This window comes from Talpa europaea, assembly GCF_964194135.1.
Source record: "Talpa europaea genome assembly, chromosome: 3".
Taxonomy (NCBI): domain Eukaryota; kingdom Metazoa; phylum Chordata; class Mammalia; order Eulipotyphla; family Talpidae; genus Talpa; species Talpa europaea.
This window is the reverse complement of record NC_140069.1, coordinates 83,135,160-83,152,522: the sequence shown is the minus strand read 5'-3', so window position 1 is coordinate 83,152,522 and position 17,363 is coordinate 83,135,160. Positions and strand designations below refer to the sequence as shown.

At 38.2% G+C, this 17,363-nt stretch overlaps 1 protein-coding gene across 1 annotated transcript in view; it reads left to right on the top strand.

Annotated features, from left to right (window-relative positions):
* The window catches only part of SLC25A13 (solute carrier family 25 member 13), a gene marked incomplete at both ends in the record, with an annotated part of 168,415 nt that overhangs the window by 79,127 nt on the left and 71,925 nt on the right, over nucleotides 1-17,363 (top strand). Inside the window, 1 exon segment of the mRNA XM_084229817.1 lies at nucleotides 7,511-7,650. Coding sequence (XP_084085943.1) covers nucleotides 7,511-7,650 — 140 coding nt within the window.

Genomic DNA, 17,363 nt, shown 5'->3' with positions numbered 1-17,363 from the left:
GGGTCTAAACATGGAAGGGAAAAGCACAAGGTACTATGGTGATGGTCACGGGTGCCACGATGGTGGGAGAATTATGGGGAGTCCACCTGAGGAGAGAAATCAAAGAGTGTACCAAAATGAACAATGATACAAGGGAAAAAAAATAATAAAAACTTTTAAAACTACTGTTCATCCACCAGTGAGTAGTGTTTTCATGACACTGATTTAACATTAACTATTCCTATTTTTTCACATTTTTTCAGCTGTTGCTTTTGCAATAGGTGACTCTAACAGCCTCTTTCAACAGTAGAGGGGGACCTGAATCTTATTTTGTCTAGTGAAAGTCAGAATCGTCCTCCTGAAAATTCACAGTATGTCCTATGTTATAGCACTTCCTTAAGTTAAAATATAAATTTATATTTGCATAATGCAATTGAATGTTTTTTCTTCTCTTAGACTTTATCTTTTTCAGTTCAGTAACAAAATTTTATGAGCTATGTTTTATATGCAATTTAAAAGTTACCATTCTTCCTGTATGAATATAATCACCCAATTTAATTACCAAGGTGGTGGTGGCAGCAGCAGTGGTGGTGATGTGTGTAGGACTGCAGTTGTTAATAGGACTTTTAAGAAAGGGGTTCCCAACTCTGGGGTTCTGAATAAGTGTCAGCCCATAATTTGGCCACAATTGATGATAGTAGTATGTATAAATGAGCATTTACTTTGTGGAAATCTCAAAGGGTCCAGTGATTTGTCAAAAAGATAAGGACTGCTTTTTATAGTGGGGCATGTGAATGAGTGGACATATACATCTTCTTTAAGGCTTTCCAGTACGACTGTTAGAAACTTCATATTGTAAGGCAAACCGTGCCTTGTGTCACACCGGGAGGCTTCAGCTGGCTTGCTGTTCTGGTGGTTGACCTGGAGTCCAGAAGAAACTAGCCTGATCTTGCTCTTTTATTGGAAACTACAGTGGCCTCTTATCCTTTAATCTTCACTGTTGTACGATACTGTCAGCTTGGGTACTTTAAAGTGGTTTTTCCTGTTTTTGTTAGTAAGTGTTGTATGAAACTGGGTTCTCCCATTAGACGATCATAAAGCCTAAAATTTCTAGTTTATTAAGACTCTGAGTGTCCTGCAAAAAAAAAATAAATCTATTTAACTTTGTCGGACTTACTAGAACAGGACCTTTCTTTTGTACATAACACCCAAACGAAATCCACAGAACCAATGAGGCGATTTCTAATGTCCTTCTCTAGTTAATTCTCTGACATGTTGGTGTTTGGAGGGCATTTTTCTGGGGTCACTTAGGTATTTGTCCAGGAACACCTGCTGTGATGAAAATGAAGTTGCTTTGCTCTGGGGTGAGGAAATAAATGGGAACAATCCACTTCAGTCTTTTGATTCAGGTTGCAGGAAATGATGAGAGCTAAAAAGTTTGGAAATGAGTAGAGTAGTTTTGCAGGTAAGCACCCAAATTTAATGTTAAATATAAACAACATATAAGCAATAAATAATAATATGTTAAATATAAGCAATGTCAATATTATACTAGAAGATGCCAAAAATTTTAGCCATGATTTTTTAAGTGTACTGGAAAGATGTTTATTTTTTTGTTATCTTTGTAAAGACATTTAGAAAATGAAATATTCAGGAAGATGACAGAGGGAGGAAAATGATTAAGAGTCAGAGGAACATTATTTAAGGAAATGTTCTTTGTTAATATTGATTCCTATTTGGGCATTTCATAAAAATGGTGAAAGAAACTTACAGCCCTAGAGTGAGATTTTATTGCATTTTATTTTGGAAACTGAATATATTTTCTTACGCCCGTACATATTCGAATAGAGAATAAGGATTCTGAATAAGAAAGGTGTGTTCTTTTTTGCTCTTTGAAAGTAAAGAACATCAACATTGTTAAGATTTGAGGCATGGCTGTGTGTTGAATGGCTTGTCTGTGGTCCTAGGGACTGCTCAGAGCTGTTCCAGTTCATTGGGTCAAAAATCCACTATTTACGAAAAGCTAAATACAGATTTGCACGATTGACCATAATGGCTTCAATTTTGAAAGATAGTAGTATCAGAGAGCACTTCCAGTTGGTGGGATAATTTGAGAATCGTCCATGCTCAAATGGCTAAAATATTGTACTTTTTGCTACTTCATCGCTCCATTTTAAAAATGGGGGGGGGTGGGCTGCAGGGGGAGCAGGCCTGTTGAGAAGGTGGAAGAATGTCAATTGAAGAGTAAATCACAATAACCATGTGAAGTCACTCCTTAGTTAACTACTGCCTGAAGGTTAACTGCTCTTTAGAAGACTATCAGGGTGTAGAGAGGCCCAATTGGGAGCTTCTGCCCCTGGGGGTGGGGTGTGTGTGTGTGTGTGTGTGTGTGTACATGAGTGCACTTAAGATAAAGAGAACTTGTGAATAGAAAGGAGGTGCAGAGAACAGAAAGCTAACAGTAAATCCAAAAACTTGGAGCACTGAGAAAATTTGACTATTTTAAACTGTACTGCTCATTTAAAAATAGTAAAATTATACCATTATTCTTTCAGTATGAGAGAGAGATAAAAATACAGTTTTTCTAAATTGGAAAATTTGCTGTAATCTTGCTGCTAATGACTGATTTCTTCCAACAGTTGCAAGGCAGTTTTTGCTCTGATAGGTTGATAAAGGAAACAAAATCAAGAACATATTGGAAGTTCTCAGAGAAAATTACAGTTTAGGTATATGTTGGGGGTGGATAGTTAGACATTTTAATTGAAATAAAACAGTTTTATACTAATATGGGATCACTGTGGGTGTGCATTTGTAGTACATCTGCTCTTGAAGCATTTAAGTAGGGTTAAATGTATGTTAATGCTTTTGCAAGAAAATTATTTTTGATAACATCCGTCTAAGGAAACTAGCTTAGGAAATTGGTTTTTTAAACAATATAGATGTTACACTTGCATTTAAAGAATGAATTAGGGTTCTTTCTACTGCTTTTAGAATTTCAAAGAGTTGGAGTTTTTTGATTGTGTTCTTTTCTAGTAGTGATGAAAGTTAACAATAATTAACAGACCAGATGATTAAAGCAAGCTTATACATCTGGAAAGTGACCACAGTCTGGGGTATGACTCCACTCACCATTTTAGCTGACTTACTTTTCACAAGTATGAAAGGCTGCTAATGATTTATTCTATTCAATTGCAAATAAATTTTTCTAGGAGATAGATTGAAAACACCTCAGTGGCCTCTCTTGCTGTTGGTTTAGCTAATGCATATGATAGAAGATTAATATCTAGGGCTAAATGTCTGCTGGCCTTTAACCTTTTTGTTGTAGTTAACCAACATTTACCTTGATGACTTAAGTAGTGTGTTAATCTTGAGAACTTATAGAGCCATCAGATTTTAAAATAGGAACAATTCTTATGAATAAGGCAGATGATGGTTTCTGATTGGGGGACGGGGGAGTTGTTCATTACAACTGTGGACTCTAGCTCCATCTCAAACCTGCTGAATCAAAATCTTTGGGTGTGGGGCTTGGGAATATTTTGAGCAAGTGAATATGGTTGGCAGTGCAGTTGAACAATGCCTAGTGTAATTTATTGCTTTCTTTGGCAGATGTAGAAGGAGGTCCAGAGAAGGGAGGTGCTGGGTTTCATAGGAACCACCACCGTGTTTTCTGGTGCTTCTGGAAGGACAGTGTTTATTTCTAGGATGCCACATGAACTCATATCACAGTAGTTCCACCCCAAAGTCTTAATTTTACATAGCCAATAGCATATATGATTTTAAAATAATATTCAGCTCTACTTGCCCAGTGCACGCATGGCTATGTATGCTTTATTTTTTTGAAAGATACTTAACACCACTGTACCTACATGTTCAGAATAGTAATACAAACAAGTTTACAGGCACTTATAAAGAACTCAGTTTTAATGAGAAGGGCTTCATGTGTGAAGTACTTGCTCTGTACTTACTGTGTTTTAATGGCATCCATTTTCCTCCTAGAACTTCCTTGAGCGAATCTGAATTGTAGCCAGAATACTTCTTTCCTCTTCAGACCCTTAACTGTGATTAATATAAAAAGGCACTTGTCAAAAGGGTTTGAAATGGCAACCTTGATGTTGGAGCTTGTGGCAGTAGAGATAGGTCTGCATCCACTTAGTCTATTATGTTATTTAACTTACGAATTCAACAATTTGTCTTTTGCTCCCTGCTTAAAAGACGATGGCCATATAAGCTGTTGTTAGCCATATCAGCAGGATAGAATATTTTTTCCCTCAGAGCAAAACCGCAACTTTCTATGAGGATTTAGCACATATCGGAAAGAAGCACCCCAGTGAAGCTGGTCAGAAATAAGTGCAGCTATATACTGAGTGTCTTTTTGCATCCAAGAGGGATATACTTTTGGGTTTAACAGAAACATCCTTTTTGTGTTTATTGTATTAATGAAATTTTTAAGATCCGTGAGAGATATTATGGTTCAGTGTTTGAAATAATACAGCTTGATGAACCTTTTTTATTTTAATGGGAAACTTGTTTTCTTTGATTTGCAGCTTCAAAAAGTGAATCTTTTAGAAATTAAAGTGCATTAATTTAGTTATTCTGTATGGAAACAAAAACCTAGAAAGTTAAAATTTGCATAAGTGAAGACCTTGATGATTTCAGATTATAGTGCAGTGGAGGTTAAGGAATAAGAGCCCATAGAATTTGTAAAAACAAATTCAGTCTAACCACTTAATGGCATGTGCAAGTAATTTGCCAATTAAATATTTCTAGTATCTGAAAGATCTTCAAAGTAAAGAGTGGAGGTTCTTAATCTTTCTTAATTTCATACTTTCAGAAACATAATGGAAAATTACTTAGTTTTTGATCACTTTTCATTCAAAATTTTGGTCTATGAGCTAAGAGAAGGATGGATTTTAAATATTTGAGGAAAATTATTGCTTTTTGAGAAATGTATAAATATGATATTTCCAAATCACACTGTGCCTGATTTTTCTTTGTATCATTTGTAAATATTTGGTACCCAGATAGCAATTTTCATTATAACTAAAGCTTTTGATTTTGGAGCTTTGCCATTTTAATGGTCACGTACTTTGTTTAGAACATTGCAGTAGGCACACTTAGATCCAGAGCCTTTAGGATGATGTTTTATTCCCATCTTACAGATTGAGAGAGTTGAGTCAGGGTAGGTAATTTGGCTAATGACACCCATTGGGAAGAGACTGATCTGACAGTACCAGGTTTGAAAAAACAAGCTTGACTGAACTGTATGTCACTCATTTCAAGTAGATAATTCTGTAATTTTTATTATATTAAGATTTGTGTAGTCATTGCCACATTCAATTTTTGAACATTTCCTAGCAATCCCATCAGATCTAGGCGATCACTAATCTGCTGTCTGATGTTGTTTGCCTGTTCTGGACATTTCATGTAAATGGAATCATATAATATACCGACTTCTTAGCATAATTTTCAGGGTTCATCTACATTGTAGCATGTAACAGCTATAGTCCCTTTTATTGATGAATAATATTCTGTTGTTCGAGGACATGCTACTTTGTCTACACAAGATCATGTTCTTTGTCCCCCGTTTCCTAAAAATCCCAACCTTTTCCTCTACAGTCATGTTCCATAAGCTGGAAAGTTTATTAACTTTAGGAGAAATATGCTGGCTTTTTGAGCTTTTCTTTAACAAAGAAACAATTGTCATTTTGTAATTGTTAATCTGTAATGATTTAAAAAAAAAAAAAAAGACAGCAGGCTTTTAGACTGGAAACGTTTTGCGGAGAAGGCAAAGTCCCACACAGAAAGGATTCTTGTGCTTATTTGGTCAAGTCTTGCTAAAATAATTCACCATTATTTGATTGACCTTCCAAACATAGATTGTTTGGCACAGACTGAAATAGCAATACTTACACTTTACTTTAAAAGATAAGCATTTCAATTTGTTTTCAATTCCAAGAAGAAAGGCTAAAGTAAGAAAAATAGACTTTAAATACCCCAAATGCGTATCTAGTGCTTTTTTTTCATATTTTAGTGCTAGCCTATTTTATGTCTGTGTCCAGATGACCACCTAGTGCTGAGATTTTAAGACCTTGTGTTTTAGACTAGGAGATACCTTTGAACTCTTTTTAAGTTAATGATAAAACTGTCAAATGGTGCTTGACTGGAAACCCTCAGCTAATCAGTTATTTCAGTTATATATATATATATATATAATATATATACACACACACAGACACACATATATGTATGTATGTATGTGTGTCTGTGTGTGTGTGTATAGTTAAATGAACCAAGTAAGTAACCAAAAGGCTAGAACTTTTTGTGTCTCCTTTTTCCTCTCCAGGACTACATGTTCGGTTTAGAAAGATGACGGAATGGCAAGGGTTTAGTGCTATGGCAACCTTATGGTTAACTTCTGGAGCCTTGTAGTAAAACTCAAGGAATTTCCCATGGGAGCCAAAGTACAGAGCAGAATTTGAAAATTGGCTTTTATTTTCTGATTTTCCAGCTATATAGCGGGAGGGGTGGTCATACCTCTCAGTGACTTACAGGCATGGAGAAATCCTAACCAATCAGATGTTAAGTGAGAAAACTACTTGTGCCTCCTAAGCAGAGAAGGTTATTGACCTGAGGTGATACTACAATGTCTTCCAAAGTGAGGAAGGAGGAATACAGGAACCTTCACCTTCATTTGCAAGTGTGATTTGATTAACAACAGGATTGTTTAAAGCTCAGAGTCTTAGTGATGTTGAATATGCGCTTCAGGTTTTAGTAATCTGATTGCAAAATCCTTAAAAACTTTCTGCTAACGTGATAAAGGACTATATTTAAGAGCTGTAATGTGCTATATGTGTTTCTTTGTGTCTTTCCTGCCACTGAAGATTCAGTTATATCCCCTATGCCTAGAAAAGAATGTATGTTGAAACAAAACAAATGAGTTGGTGATACTGGATTTAGCTTATTGCTTTGGTTTGTTTTCCTACTTTAAGGCCTTTTTGCACCTCTTTATTTTGTTTGGTGGAATTAGCAATTTTTATTTCTTGACTGATTCCATGAGGATTCTGAATTTTATTTCTATCACGATCTTATAATCTGTGTGGGTTTTTCAAGTTGAGTTGCATTTCCTAATAAGGTAGCAATGTTCCTTTAATAATAGATTTTATGGGCCTCCCCGGTGGCTGGCCCAGCCGTTGAGCGCTGGGTTGCGAAGCTACCCGCTGGCCTCTGCGGTGCTGGTTCCATCCCCGGCTGCTCCCCGGCCACCTGAGGAGGGTCCCACATGGCGCGCAGACCTCTCCTGCCGCCCGCTGCTCCCCTCAGCAGTGTATTTCGGTCCTTCTGCCTGCTCTGCTCCCAGCTCTGGCTCTGGTGAATTCTCTCACCCTCCCGCGCTGCTTCTGACTATACCCAGTGCATGTACAAACAAACAAATAAATAAAACATGCCTCTAAAAAAAAAATAAAAATAATAGATTTTATAAGGAGGCAACCAGCTTGTTTTGTTTTAATCAACCTTTCTTTTCTCTTTCCAGAGGATGTTAAGCAAGTTTTTGGACAGACCACAATTCACCAGCATATTCCATTTAACTGGGATTCAGAATTTGTGCAACTACATTTTGGAAAAGAAAGAAAAAGACACCTGACATATGCGGAATTCACTCAGTTTTTACTGGTGGGTCTAATATTTAAAATTATATAGAGTAAATTAGTAAAATTGGGATCCTGACTTAACTCAGACTTGCTAACCCTGCCCAAACTATCCCATTTGAAAATATTTCTTTATTAGAATGTAGAAACCATAGGATTAAGTGAACTCTGTGACTTAGAAACCCTTTGAGTTTAACAGAAATGCAAATTGAGGTCCCAGGAAATCAAGTGATTTGCTCAGAAGTCAGGAAGGCCAGAATTAGAAGGGGAACTCTTATATTTGGTTCCACTACTGCTGACCAATATTTTGTTTTCCCCTGAGAAATGGAGAGCTCACCATCAGCATCGAAGCATAGAATCATTTCACCTGAGTTCTTTAACAGACAAGGCACAGGGTCTGGAATTACCTGGGGAGGTAAATTAAAAACTATTGTTGCTTAAGTCTCCTTTTTAGAGATTTTATTTGATGGAGGGGGTAGAGAGGTTAGACTCCTGCGCTGTGGGATGTTTAAAGCTTCCCAGGTGCTTCTGCTCTGCAGCCATGTTTGAGAGGCGCTTGCTGTCTATATCCAGGGTTGAACTGTGGGAGTATCTAATTCCTGGGTGCATTTTCTCTGGCCCAGTCCCTCCTACCTTTCTTTCCCTCCCTAATTATAATCATATAATTGGGCCACCAATGATGCTGATGGAAGTAGTAACAAAATATGATTACTGTTCCCTCTTCATTATGAAGCATACTTTTTTAATGTTTTAATTCCAGTGTTAGTATTAAGTCATGAGAGGTCAATAACTCTACGATTTGTAGTTTTATAGGACAAACGACTCACTTCTTCTGGATTTATGAATTTATTTTGTTTCCTAACAAAATAAATTTAAATTTTGTTATTAAATGTAATGTTTTAAAAGACTCATTTAAGGACATTGGTTTATTATGTTTAAATTCTGGATCTGTGGGAAAAGTTGCCAGGGCATTTGTCAGTGCATTTCCTGGTGGCTCTGCTGCTTTCATGTCCCCAACCCCTATCCAGAACCTTCTACGGAGTGGTTGGAAATTGTTACGGGTAGTAGTGGAAGGTCCCAGGGTGCAGTCATGTGCACTGTGTCCCTTGCTCCTCTGTCAGCATCTTGTGAGGCCCACTTTTATGTAATAGGTTGACTTTAGTAGGTGCTTTTCTTTTGGACTTTTACTGGAATTGTTATAATACAGAAGTGTAGCCAGGTTATTTAGCTTGCTCATATTTTCTTGGTCTTGGGAAACTTAAAACAAGATGTCCTCAACTTGCCTTTGCATTTTTTAATGCATGTTAATGTCTGTGATTCCCTATTTTCAATTCTATGTAAACATAAACTTAAATAACTTAAATAACTCAGGTGGAGAATGGAATGTGAGTTGTTGGATTTTTGCTGTTGTTTACATAAGACACTGGCACGCAGTAGGAGGTGATAGTCATTTTGATGAGGAATAATTACAATAATGCTATTGAGACAAATGCTTCAAATTGACTTTATGGAACACAGCCTAATTAACTTTTAGTCTTAATGGGATGTTAGCGATAGTAAGGATGATCGCATTTCCCTTTAAGCAAGTATCAATTATGCTGAATTGAGTAGTCTGTAAACCACTCACAGCGGCTTCTAGGCCTTTCTAGAGATGTGGAGAAGCCAGAGTCAAAGATTAGATGACTCAGGGACTGCTGTTTGTTTCCAGCTGCAACTTGTAGGGCATTCACTTGTATTTGACTCCATTCTTTAATTCCACAGTGTCCTCCATGGGATGATTTTGACTTTGTAGCCAGAATGCAAGTGCTAAACGTTTACTAGATTAAAATGGGTATGGTAGATAATTATCTAGATTAGGGCCTTGCTTTTGTGTCTCACTCCAGGCCCAGATGTAAAGGAATGAATGGTTGTAACACGATAGACTTTATATGAATGCCAATGAAATGTCAGTCTTGATGTCTGTCTATCCTTGCTTCTCTCTCTAACCCCTAGCCCCCCTCTACATTCAAATATCTCCTTTGCTGCCTTTGAACTCTTAATGCAGGTAGAGCTTCAGACCTCTACTTCAAATGCTTTGTTTGCTTCCTTTGGGCTCTTTTCTGGATACAGGGAACTTCCTAAAGATATAAGAGAACTTAATCTCCTACATTTCAGGCCCTTGCTTTGTCAAGCATGTGCCCGCCTTTCTGCTCTAGGGCAGGGCTCAGAAACAGGCACCAGCTCCCAGGCTGGCGCCAAGATTGTGAAAGCAGATGTGTGGCTGCTTGAGACCTGAAAGGTCTGGCATTGTGCATGCTGCTGCCTGTCCCCTGAGGAAGAGGAGCAGCTGTGGGGACAACTGAGAAGAGGAGCTTGTAGTTTCAGGGGGCCTGTGTGGTGTCAAGAGACTATGGGTGATTTGGTGGTGGGTGCACTGTGGTGGGTATGCCTAAAGAGAGGGACCCTACACTTCCTATACTTACAATATTGTAAACCAGTGTTGCCGAGATTAAAAACAAAATTGAGAAAACAGTGCTTGTCCCAGTGATGATCCTAGAAGGTAGTTCAGGTTGGTCCCAGCCAGTGGCAGCCTCACACTTGTGTGTCAAACCCATGTTTAAGGAATGTAGATGTATTTGTGATTGGTGGGCAGTGCCATTCTCTGCAAGATCATATTTCTTTTTTCTTCATTTATAGGTGTTGTGTCTTCTCTATTTAAGTGTGAGTTTGTTTATAAGTCATATGTGACTATGGTTTGTGTGTTCACATGTTCGTTGGTGTGTGGGCTGGATGGGCTGCCCACTGCCTGAGGTGGTGCTGGTCATAGAGACAGTTGGAATGCTAGTTTGCCATTTTTGTGCTTTGGTTATAAAAATCATAAAGTAGTGGGCCTCCCTGGTGGTGCAGATGGTTGAGCGCTGCACTGTGAAGCTGTTCACATCCTCAGCAGCGCAGGTTTGATTCCCGGCTGCCCAGGGAGATACCCACATGGCGCGGCAGACCTCTCCTGTCTCGCCCGCTGCTCCCCTCAGCAGTGTACTTCGGCTCATCGACCTGTTATGTTCCTTGCTCTGTCTCTGGTGAATCCTCTCACCCTCCTACACATCTGGCCTATACCCTGGTTCTTGTATAAATAAATAAATATTTTAAAAAAATAAATAAAATAAAAAATAAAAGTCATAAAGTAGTGAATCCATTGGATAGTCTTTGAGCTAACTCTCTTTCTTTGTTTTCTGTGTCCAAATGATAGTGTTGAAGCAAGTAGCAATATTACAAAGACTTCTTCCTACTTGGGGAAGGATTTCAGAAGGAAGTGGTGCCACAGTCCTCATGCCTCACTGAACTTTGTGCATGATAACATATGTGTATGAATGTGATAGCAGTTTATATATGGATCGGTATGTGGATATGTATGTTTTGTAATAGTCTATGAACCTTTCCATATAACGTCTCACAGTTCCTAGAGCAAAGCTCTGATTTTTATGGTTGCTAGTTGAAAAAAGGATTTTAATATGCTGAATGACTTAGAAAACAATTTGGAGAAATTTTCCCATATTATAGGTGATGGATCTGTTCATAAATGACATTAAAATAAAACTCTGTACCCTATTTGCAAGTTTTGTGTGTATGTGTATGCTGTGATTATTACTCCAGTGGGGCAAACCACCCAACTGAGCAGTGTTTGCTCAGTGTGCAGGGTTTATAGAAAGACCTTGTGCAAAGGGCCAAGAGGTACAGAGATAGCAATTTTGAGACATTTAGAGTGTACAAGTCTAAGGGTTCTTGTATTTATTTGCTTGATAGCTCAAAAGAACAACTGCAAGCAGGTATAAAATGTTTGCCCTGCGAGGTTACTCTTTTGTAGCAAAAACCCTCCCTTAAATAAATCTGGAGCATAAATCCTTGTGGCAGATGTAAGCTGAAAACAGCATTCAAAGATTGGTTAGAGAAGTCATCCAAAATATAAATGTAAATAGGCAGTTATCAGCATAAGGTTGACTATTTAACTGTCCTATTTTACACGAGGCCTTTCACTTCAGTGGCCCGTAGTGGTATCTCATTTATGGTTTTGATTTGTGTTTCCTTAATGACTAATGATGTCAAGCATCTTTTCATGTGCTTGTTGGCCTCTTGTGTATCTTCTTTGGAGAAAAGTCTTTTCAGATGCATTACCCATTTCTTACTGGGTTGGCATTTTAAGCAACTGTGAAAGGCCTCTTCAACTTTTGAGCCAAATTATTCTGTAAAGTCAACACTAAGAGTCACTCTCAAAAAAAGAAATAATAATAGAAGCAAGTAATCTTTATAATTTACAAAGTGCTTTTAAATATTTCGATAATAGTGTCCCCTTAATACCCTGAGAAATAATTATCATTTTCCTCTGCTATTTGCAAAAAAATAAGCAGACTTTAAGGTAAGAATTTGCACTTAAAGGCAATTTTCCAGGGAAAATACTTTTATTCGGTTCTCAGAAGAATAGAGAGCACTGCTCTAGAACTAAGCTTCTTCCATGGGATCACAGATGTGTGAGGGATTGAAAAATATGATGCTATTATCTCTATGTTGCATTGTCTCTAAGTCCACTAATTGCCAGATATGATAATAAGAAAGCCCTTAGTAGGTGTGCATGTTAGTGTCATTTCCAATTACTTTTTGATAATATTTTATAATTATGGGTATATATTTCACAGCTTATGGTTACACTTTTAAAATAATCTATACATATGCATTTTCAAATGCCCCAATCACAGCATTGAAAAGTCTAGGCTTGTTCTCAAGAGCAATATGCTTGTTAACTAGAGAACAGTTGCTATTAACTCCTCCACATGTAGCATTTTCCATCTTAGAAGGTGCTTTTACTTGTGTTTATCCTTCTAATCACCCTATGTGTTAAGTAATTGCTATCAGTTCTCTATGAAAGATGAACACACAGAAGCTTGGAGAAATTTTATGGATTTGTTCAACATCAGAAAAGTGGAATTGAAATTGATTTTAATTTTCCTAGATCTCAAGCAGTTTATTTTTTCAAATTTTAGTGTAAAATTTTTCTGAGATGATTACTTAGACGTTTAGAGTCCTGGGCCTCCTTCTCCCTAGGAGTATGATTCAGTCGTTCTGGATAGGGCCTAAGAAATGCTCTTTCCAACAAGCATCCTGAATTGTGATACTCCGGATGGGTTAGGGACCACACACTGGGAAATGTGGACCGCATGACCCTGACTGTTAAAAGCGTGGAATCCAGTCTTCAGGTCTTCACTGTAAGAATGATAGGAAGCTTGGAGAGACAAACTTGAGCAGATTTGTGTTTTAAAAGGAGCTGTCTGCCTGGTATGTGAGAAAAGGCTGAGGGGAGAGAGTCTAATTGGTTACTCTCTAAGAGAGAAACAATGCCAGGGTTGTAGGGCCATGGTAATGAGCATAAGTAGATGGTTCAAGAGAAGTTAAAGGGACAGTTCTGAAAAGACTTGGTGATCGACTATCATGGAGACAGTTAGGGAGGTGCAGGATTCATGACTGACTCCTGGGTTTTAGGCTTTTGCAAATGGGGAGAATAGTGTTGTTTTACTCAAATGAGGAGCACAGGGAAAGAGAGTTTTTATTAGCGGCTACAGAGTGGTACTTGACATGTCACTGTTCACATATGTGTTGTTGGGTTATTTCTTCCTTTTTTAGTTCCTTAGAATTAATATGATACTACTGGAACCTCCCAGAATTCTGGCCCATAGGGCATTTCCGAGGAATTCTCTTCCCCATTTAATGAAGGCAGTCCATTTCTTCTGTTTCTGAAGGCCTTCCTCATACTGCTCTCAGAGGAGGAATTACCCAGAAGTGAGTAACACTCTAAATTGGTGGAGAGAGGCCTCCCTGGTGGTGGAGGGGTTGTCTCAGTGCTATCACCACTACCACCTGAGTTTGATCCTCGGCCAGGGAGCTAACCCACATGGCACAGCAGACCTCTCCTGTGTTGCCCACTGCTCCCTGTAGCAGAGTATTTCAGTAGATCTGCCTATTCTGTTCCCCACTCTGTCTCTGGTGAATCCTTTCACCCCCCAGCCTATCCCCCACCCTGCAACACTGGCCTACCCCCCAGTTATTCTATGCATAAATAAATAAATCTTTTAAAAAGGGTACTTTTAAAAAAATAAATACATTAAAAAAATTGGTGGAGAGGCCAGAGTTTCAAGTTGGAGTTCCATTAGTTAGCCAAGGAAAGGATAGCTGACTTGGAAGCTAGTGGAGGTAAAAAATCCTCTCTAGTGTCGTCTCATCAAATAGAGTTTAAGAATGAAGTAACTGGACCATAATCACAAAGTAAGATTTATTGTTTTACCGTAAGAGATCCCTAATTACAAAGTGTGAGTGTTTTACCATACTTTATTCAGGTACTCCCTTTGTCAGAAAAAGATGATGAAATTCAGAAAGGTGAATCATAGTTGACAGAGCTGGGACTAGAGCCTGGGAACCAGGGCTGTGTCTAGTGGGCTGGCGGTGCATATTGGTGAGGCACGTGAACCCCATGACAACCTTGTTGAATGCCAAAGCATATAGTAATGCAACTGACTGATTTTGGTTCTTTGTGTTAAATCAAATTGACCTGTTTTGTTTTTAATTTTGACTTATGGTTTGCCTCAAGTACAAGTTCACCTCTTGTCTGTATAAAACAGACATGTTAGTTATTCAGGATCTGAGCCCTAGAAGGTAAGACTCTGGCAACCTCTGTCCTCTGATGCAGGGTTGCCATCCCCCTAGAGCCAGAGGTTCAAGCTTCCAGTTAGCTCTACTCTGTAAGTCACCATCACTTAAGACTTGCTACTGGGCCTCCCCTGGTGGCGCAGTGGTTGAGTGCTGAGCTACGAAGCTGCCTGTAGCCTCTGCAGTGCCGGTTCGATCCCTGGCCACTGGCGAGGGTCCCACATGGCACGCAGACCTGCTGCTCCCCTCAGCAGTGTATTTCATCAGTCTGCCTGTTCTATTCCCCGCTCTGGCTCTGGTGAATTCTCTCACCCTCCCGCACTTCTGACTGTACCCAATGCTTGTATAAATAAATAAATAAATCTTTAAAAAAAAAAAAAAAAGACTTGCTACTATATTTTTTTGTGGCATCCTGATACAAGGCAAAAATTTCAACATAAAATGCTCTATGTGTTAAAAAAAAGAAATTGTTCCCTATCACCAACCATCACCAAACAAAAGAAAACAGGGCAACATAAAATTTATAAGGTTTAGAACTGATAAAAAACATTTTAGGTGTTAGTCAAAAAAGTTATTTGCTATAAAACTTCCTAAAATATAATAGTGAACAGCTAACAAGTTTCCTGCTTAGCCTTGAGTAACCTGAGCCATTTGTGCCTCCCCTTTGTCCCCCAACTTGCCATCTGTATTAGTTAAAAGTATCTAGACCATGGATCTTTAGTAGCCAGAGACCATGATTATATTTGCATTTTTAACATGTGAGTGCTTTTTATGTTGATTTTAAGTTGGACCAGATGCGGTCTGCAGTACAGCTTTGCTACTACTTCATAATGCACAGCACCACTTGATATTCCAAAGTGAAATAATTAATAAAAATGGCTAATCTGGATTACTGTCAGCTCCTCCAATAGATTTGATTGTGTTTTGTGTCCAAACGGAAGTCATTGCGAGTTTGACAACGGGTGACCAGAAGTGTGGTAATATACTGGTCATTGAAGCTTTCGATGCAGGACGTGTTTTATTTGCACTGCTCTGGGCAAGGAATCAGAATGCATGCTTGCTGTTGTGTCCGTGCTGTTAGCTGGCTTGCTGTTTAGTTCAGCAGCCTGTTGTGCAGGCTCTTGTAGTAATATCCTGGTAAAAATGAACACTCCATATTTCCCTGGCTGGTAACCACTGTGAAGTTTACTGTTAAATCACAAGAACGGGGAAACTGAAATGGAAAAGCTCTGTACTCGGTTTCTGTCAAGGTGTTGCTGTGCATGCTGTCCCACATGCCGCTTCTAAAGACGCTTTGAATTAAAGCGTCACCCAGTGAGCTGGCAATGAAATCTCACCCTGAACCCTGAGCATCTGACTACATGGACTGAAATGTGTAGCACAAAAAATGTTTAGAATGGAAACTACTCATCTCTCTACTTATTATTTCATTGCTAATTTCCATATTTTCTCTGTTGAAAAATACGTCGTTCTTTATTTTAATTATAATTTTCCCTCTAAATTAGCATAAGATTATAAAATACACATATCAAATAAGCCATATGAGTACTGATACTTGAAGTAATACAGAGTATATTTGAAATTGGACTACATGTGATAGCATATTTTCTTAAAGAAAGTATTATATTTTGTTCCTAGTTTTCGTAAGTTACCTGCATTTTCCCTAGAATATTTTTTACCGTCATTCCTAAATGGAAGTTCTTTTGTATCATTTCCTTACTGGTGGCTCCATGCTTTTATTGAAGTTTTCAATTTTTAAAATTTCAAAATGGTACAAAGCACAAAAATGCAAACTACCCAGGGGTCCCTTTTGGTGTTTATAATACAAATCATCTGGATCTGCTGCTTGTTATGAGGGTCTATTGGTCTATTTTTTTTTTTCTTCTTTTGGTTCCTGATAAATTGTTCTCAGGCTGAAGCACAAACTTACATGTCTGAATAAAGGTGGAGAGAATTTTTGCATTCAAAAATACCCACTTGACAATTGGAGATTATTAAGGAAATGATAGGCCTGCAGCTATTAGAAGCATGAACATTGGGCCTAAAGTGGTCTAACCCCTATATACGTTTATTTCTGTACAGCTAGCAATTTTGAAGAGTTTGGCTTTTTTTTCCCCCGACAGCAATCTGAATAGGTGTGTTGAAGTCGTTGGAAACTGCTGCAATAAAAGCCTATTCCATTAATCATCATGCACCAGAATAGAGGGAACAGAAAACAGTTCACTGGCAAATATTAAAGAGAAATTGGGCCTCCTTTCATGTGTTTGCGCAGAACTGCCCGAGAGGGCTGCACAGCTCCATGCTCCGGGACCTTCTGGCCTCAGGTGAAGGAGGGGCCCTTTCTCTTTGGTCTCCGACACTGCAGCAGTTAACAGGCCTTTTCATTTGGGCATGCTCAGAGGTGTGCCATCTTTTGGGATTTTGACAAGGCCTCACTCAGATCCTCAATTTTATGTTCTGTCTACACTTAGGTATCAGTTCTATTTCTGTTGTCTGCTTGCTCATTGTATGTTCTGCGGGCTGATTTAATCTATTTTCACAACTGTTATTTTCTTGTGGTTTGGGGTATGCCTCCCTCTAAAAGAACAGGCAGTCCTTGTAGGTTCAGATTGCGACCCGGTGCATACCCAGTTTCATCCTTAATGTCATGTGACCCTCATCTACTCTTTACATCACTTTTTCATCTGTAAGATGGAGGTGATGATCAGCCCTACCTGATACAGTTATTGGGATGATTCAAATCCATGAATTCAAAACACAGCAGTCTCTGGAGGATGGCACGCACCTAATAACACTTAGCCTTTGGGTTTCTCCCTAACATCCTATTACCAACATTTCCTACATTTGTACTTCTACCTGTTATCTATAAGATTTATATATAAGATTTATAACTTAAACTCTTCTCACTCCACACTTCTCATTTTGGTTGGCCACCTCATTTCTTTACTGTTAAATGTTTTTTTTTTTTTCATATTTTATTTATTTATTTTTTTGTCATTAGAATCATTTTATTTTTTATTTTTTTAAATAATAAATTTTATTTTTATATTCCCCATACAATTGCAG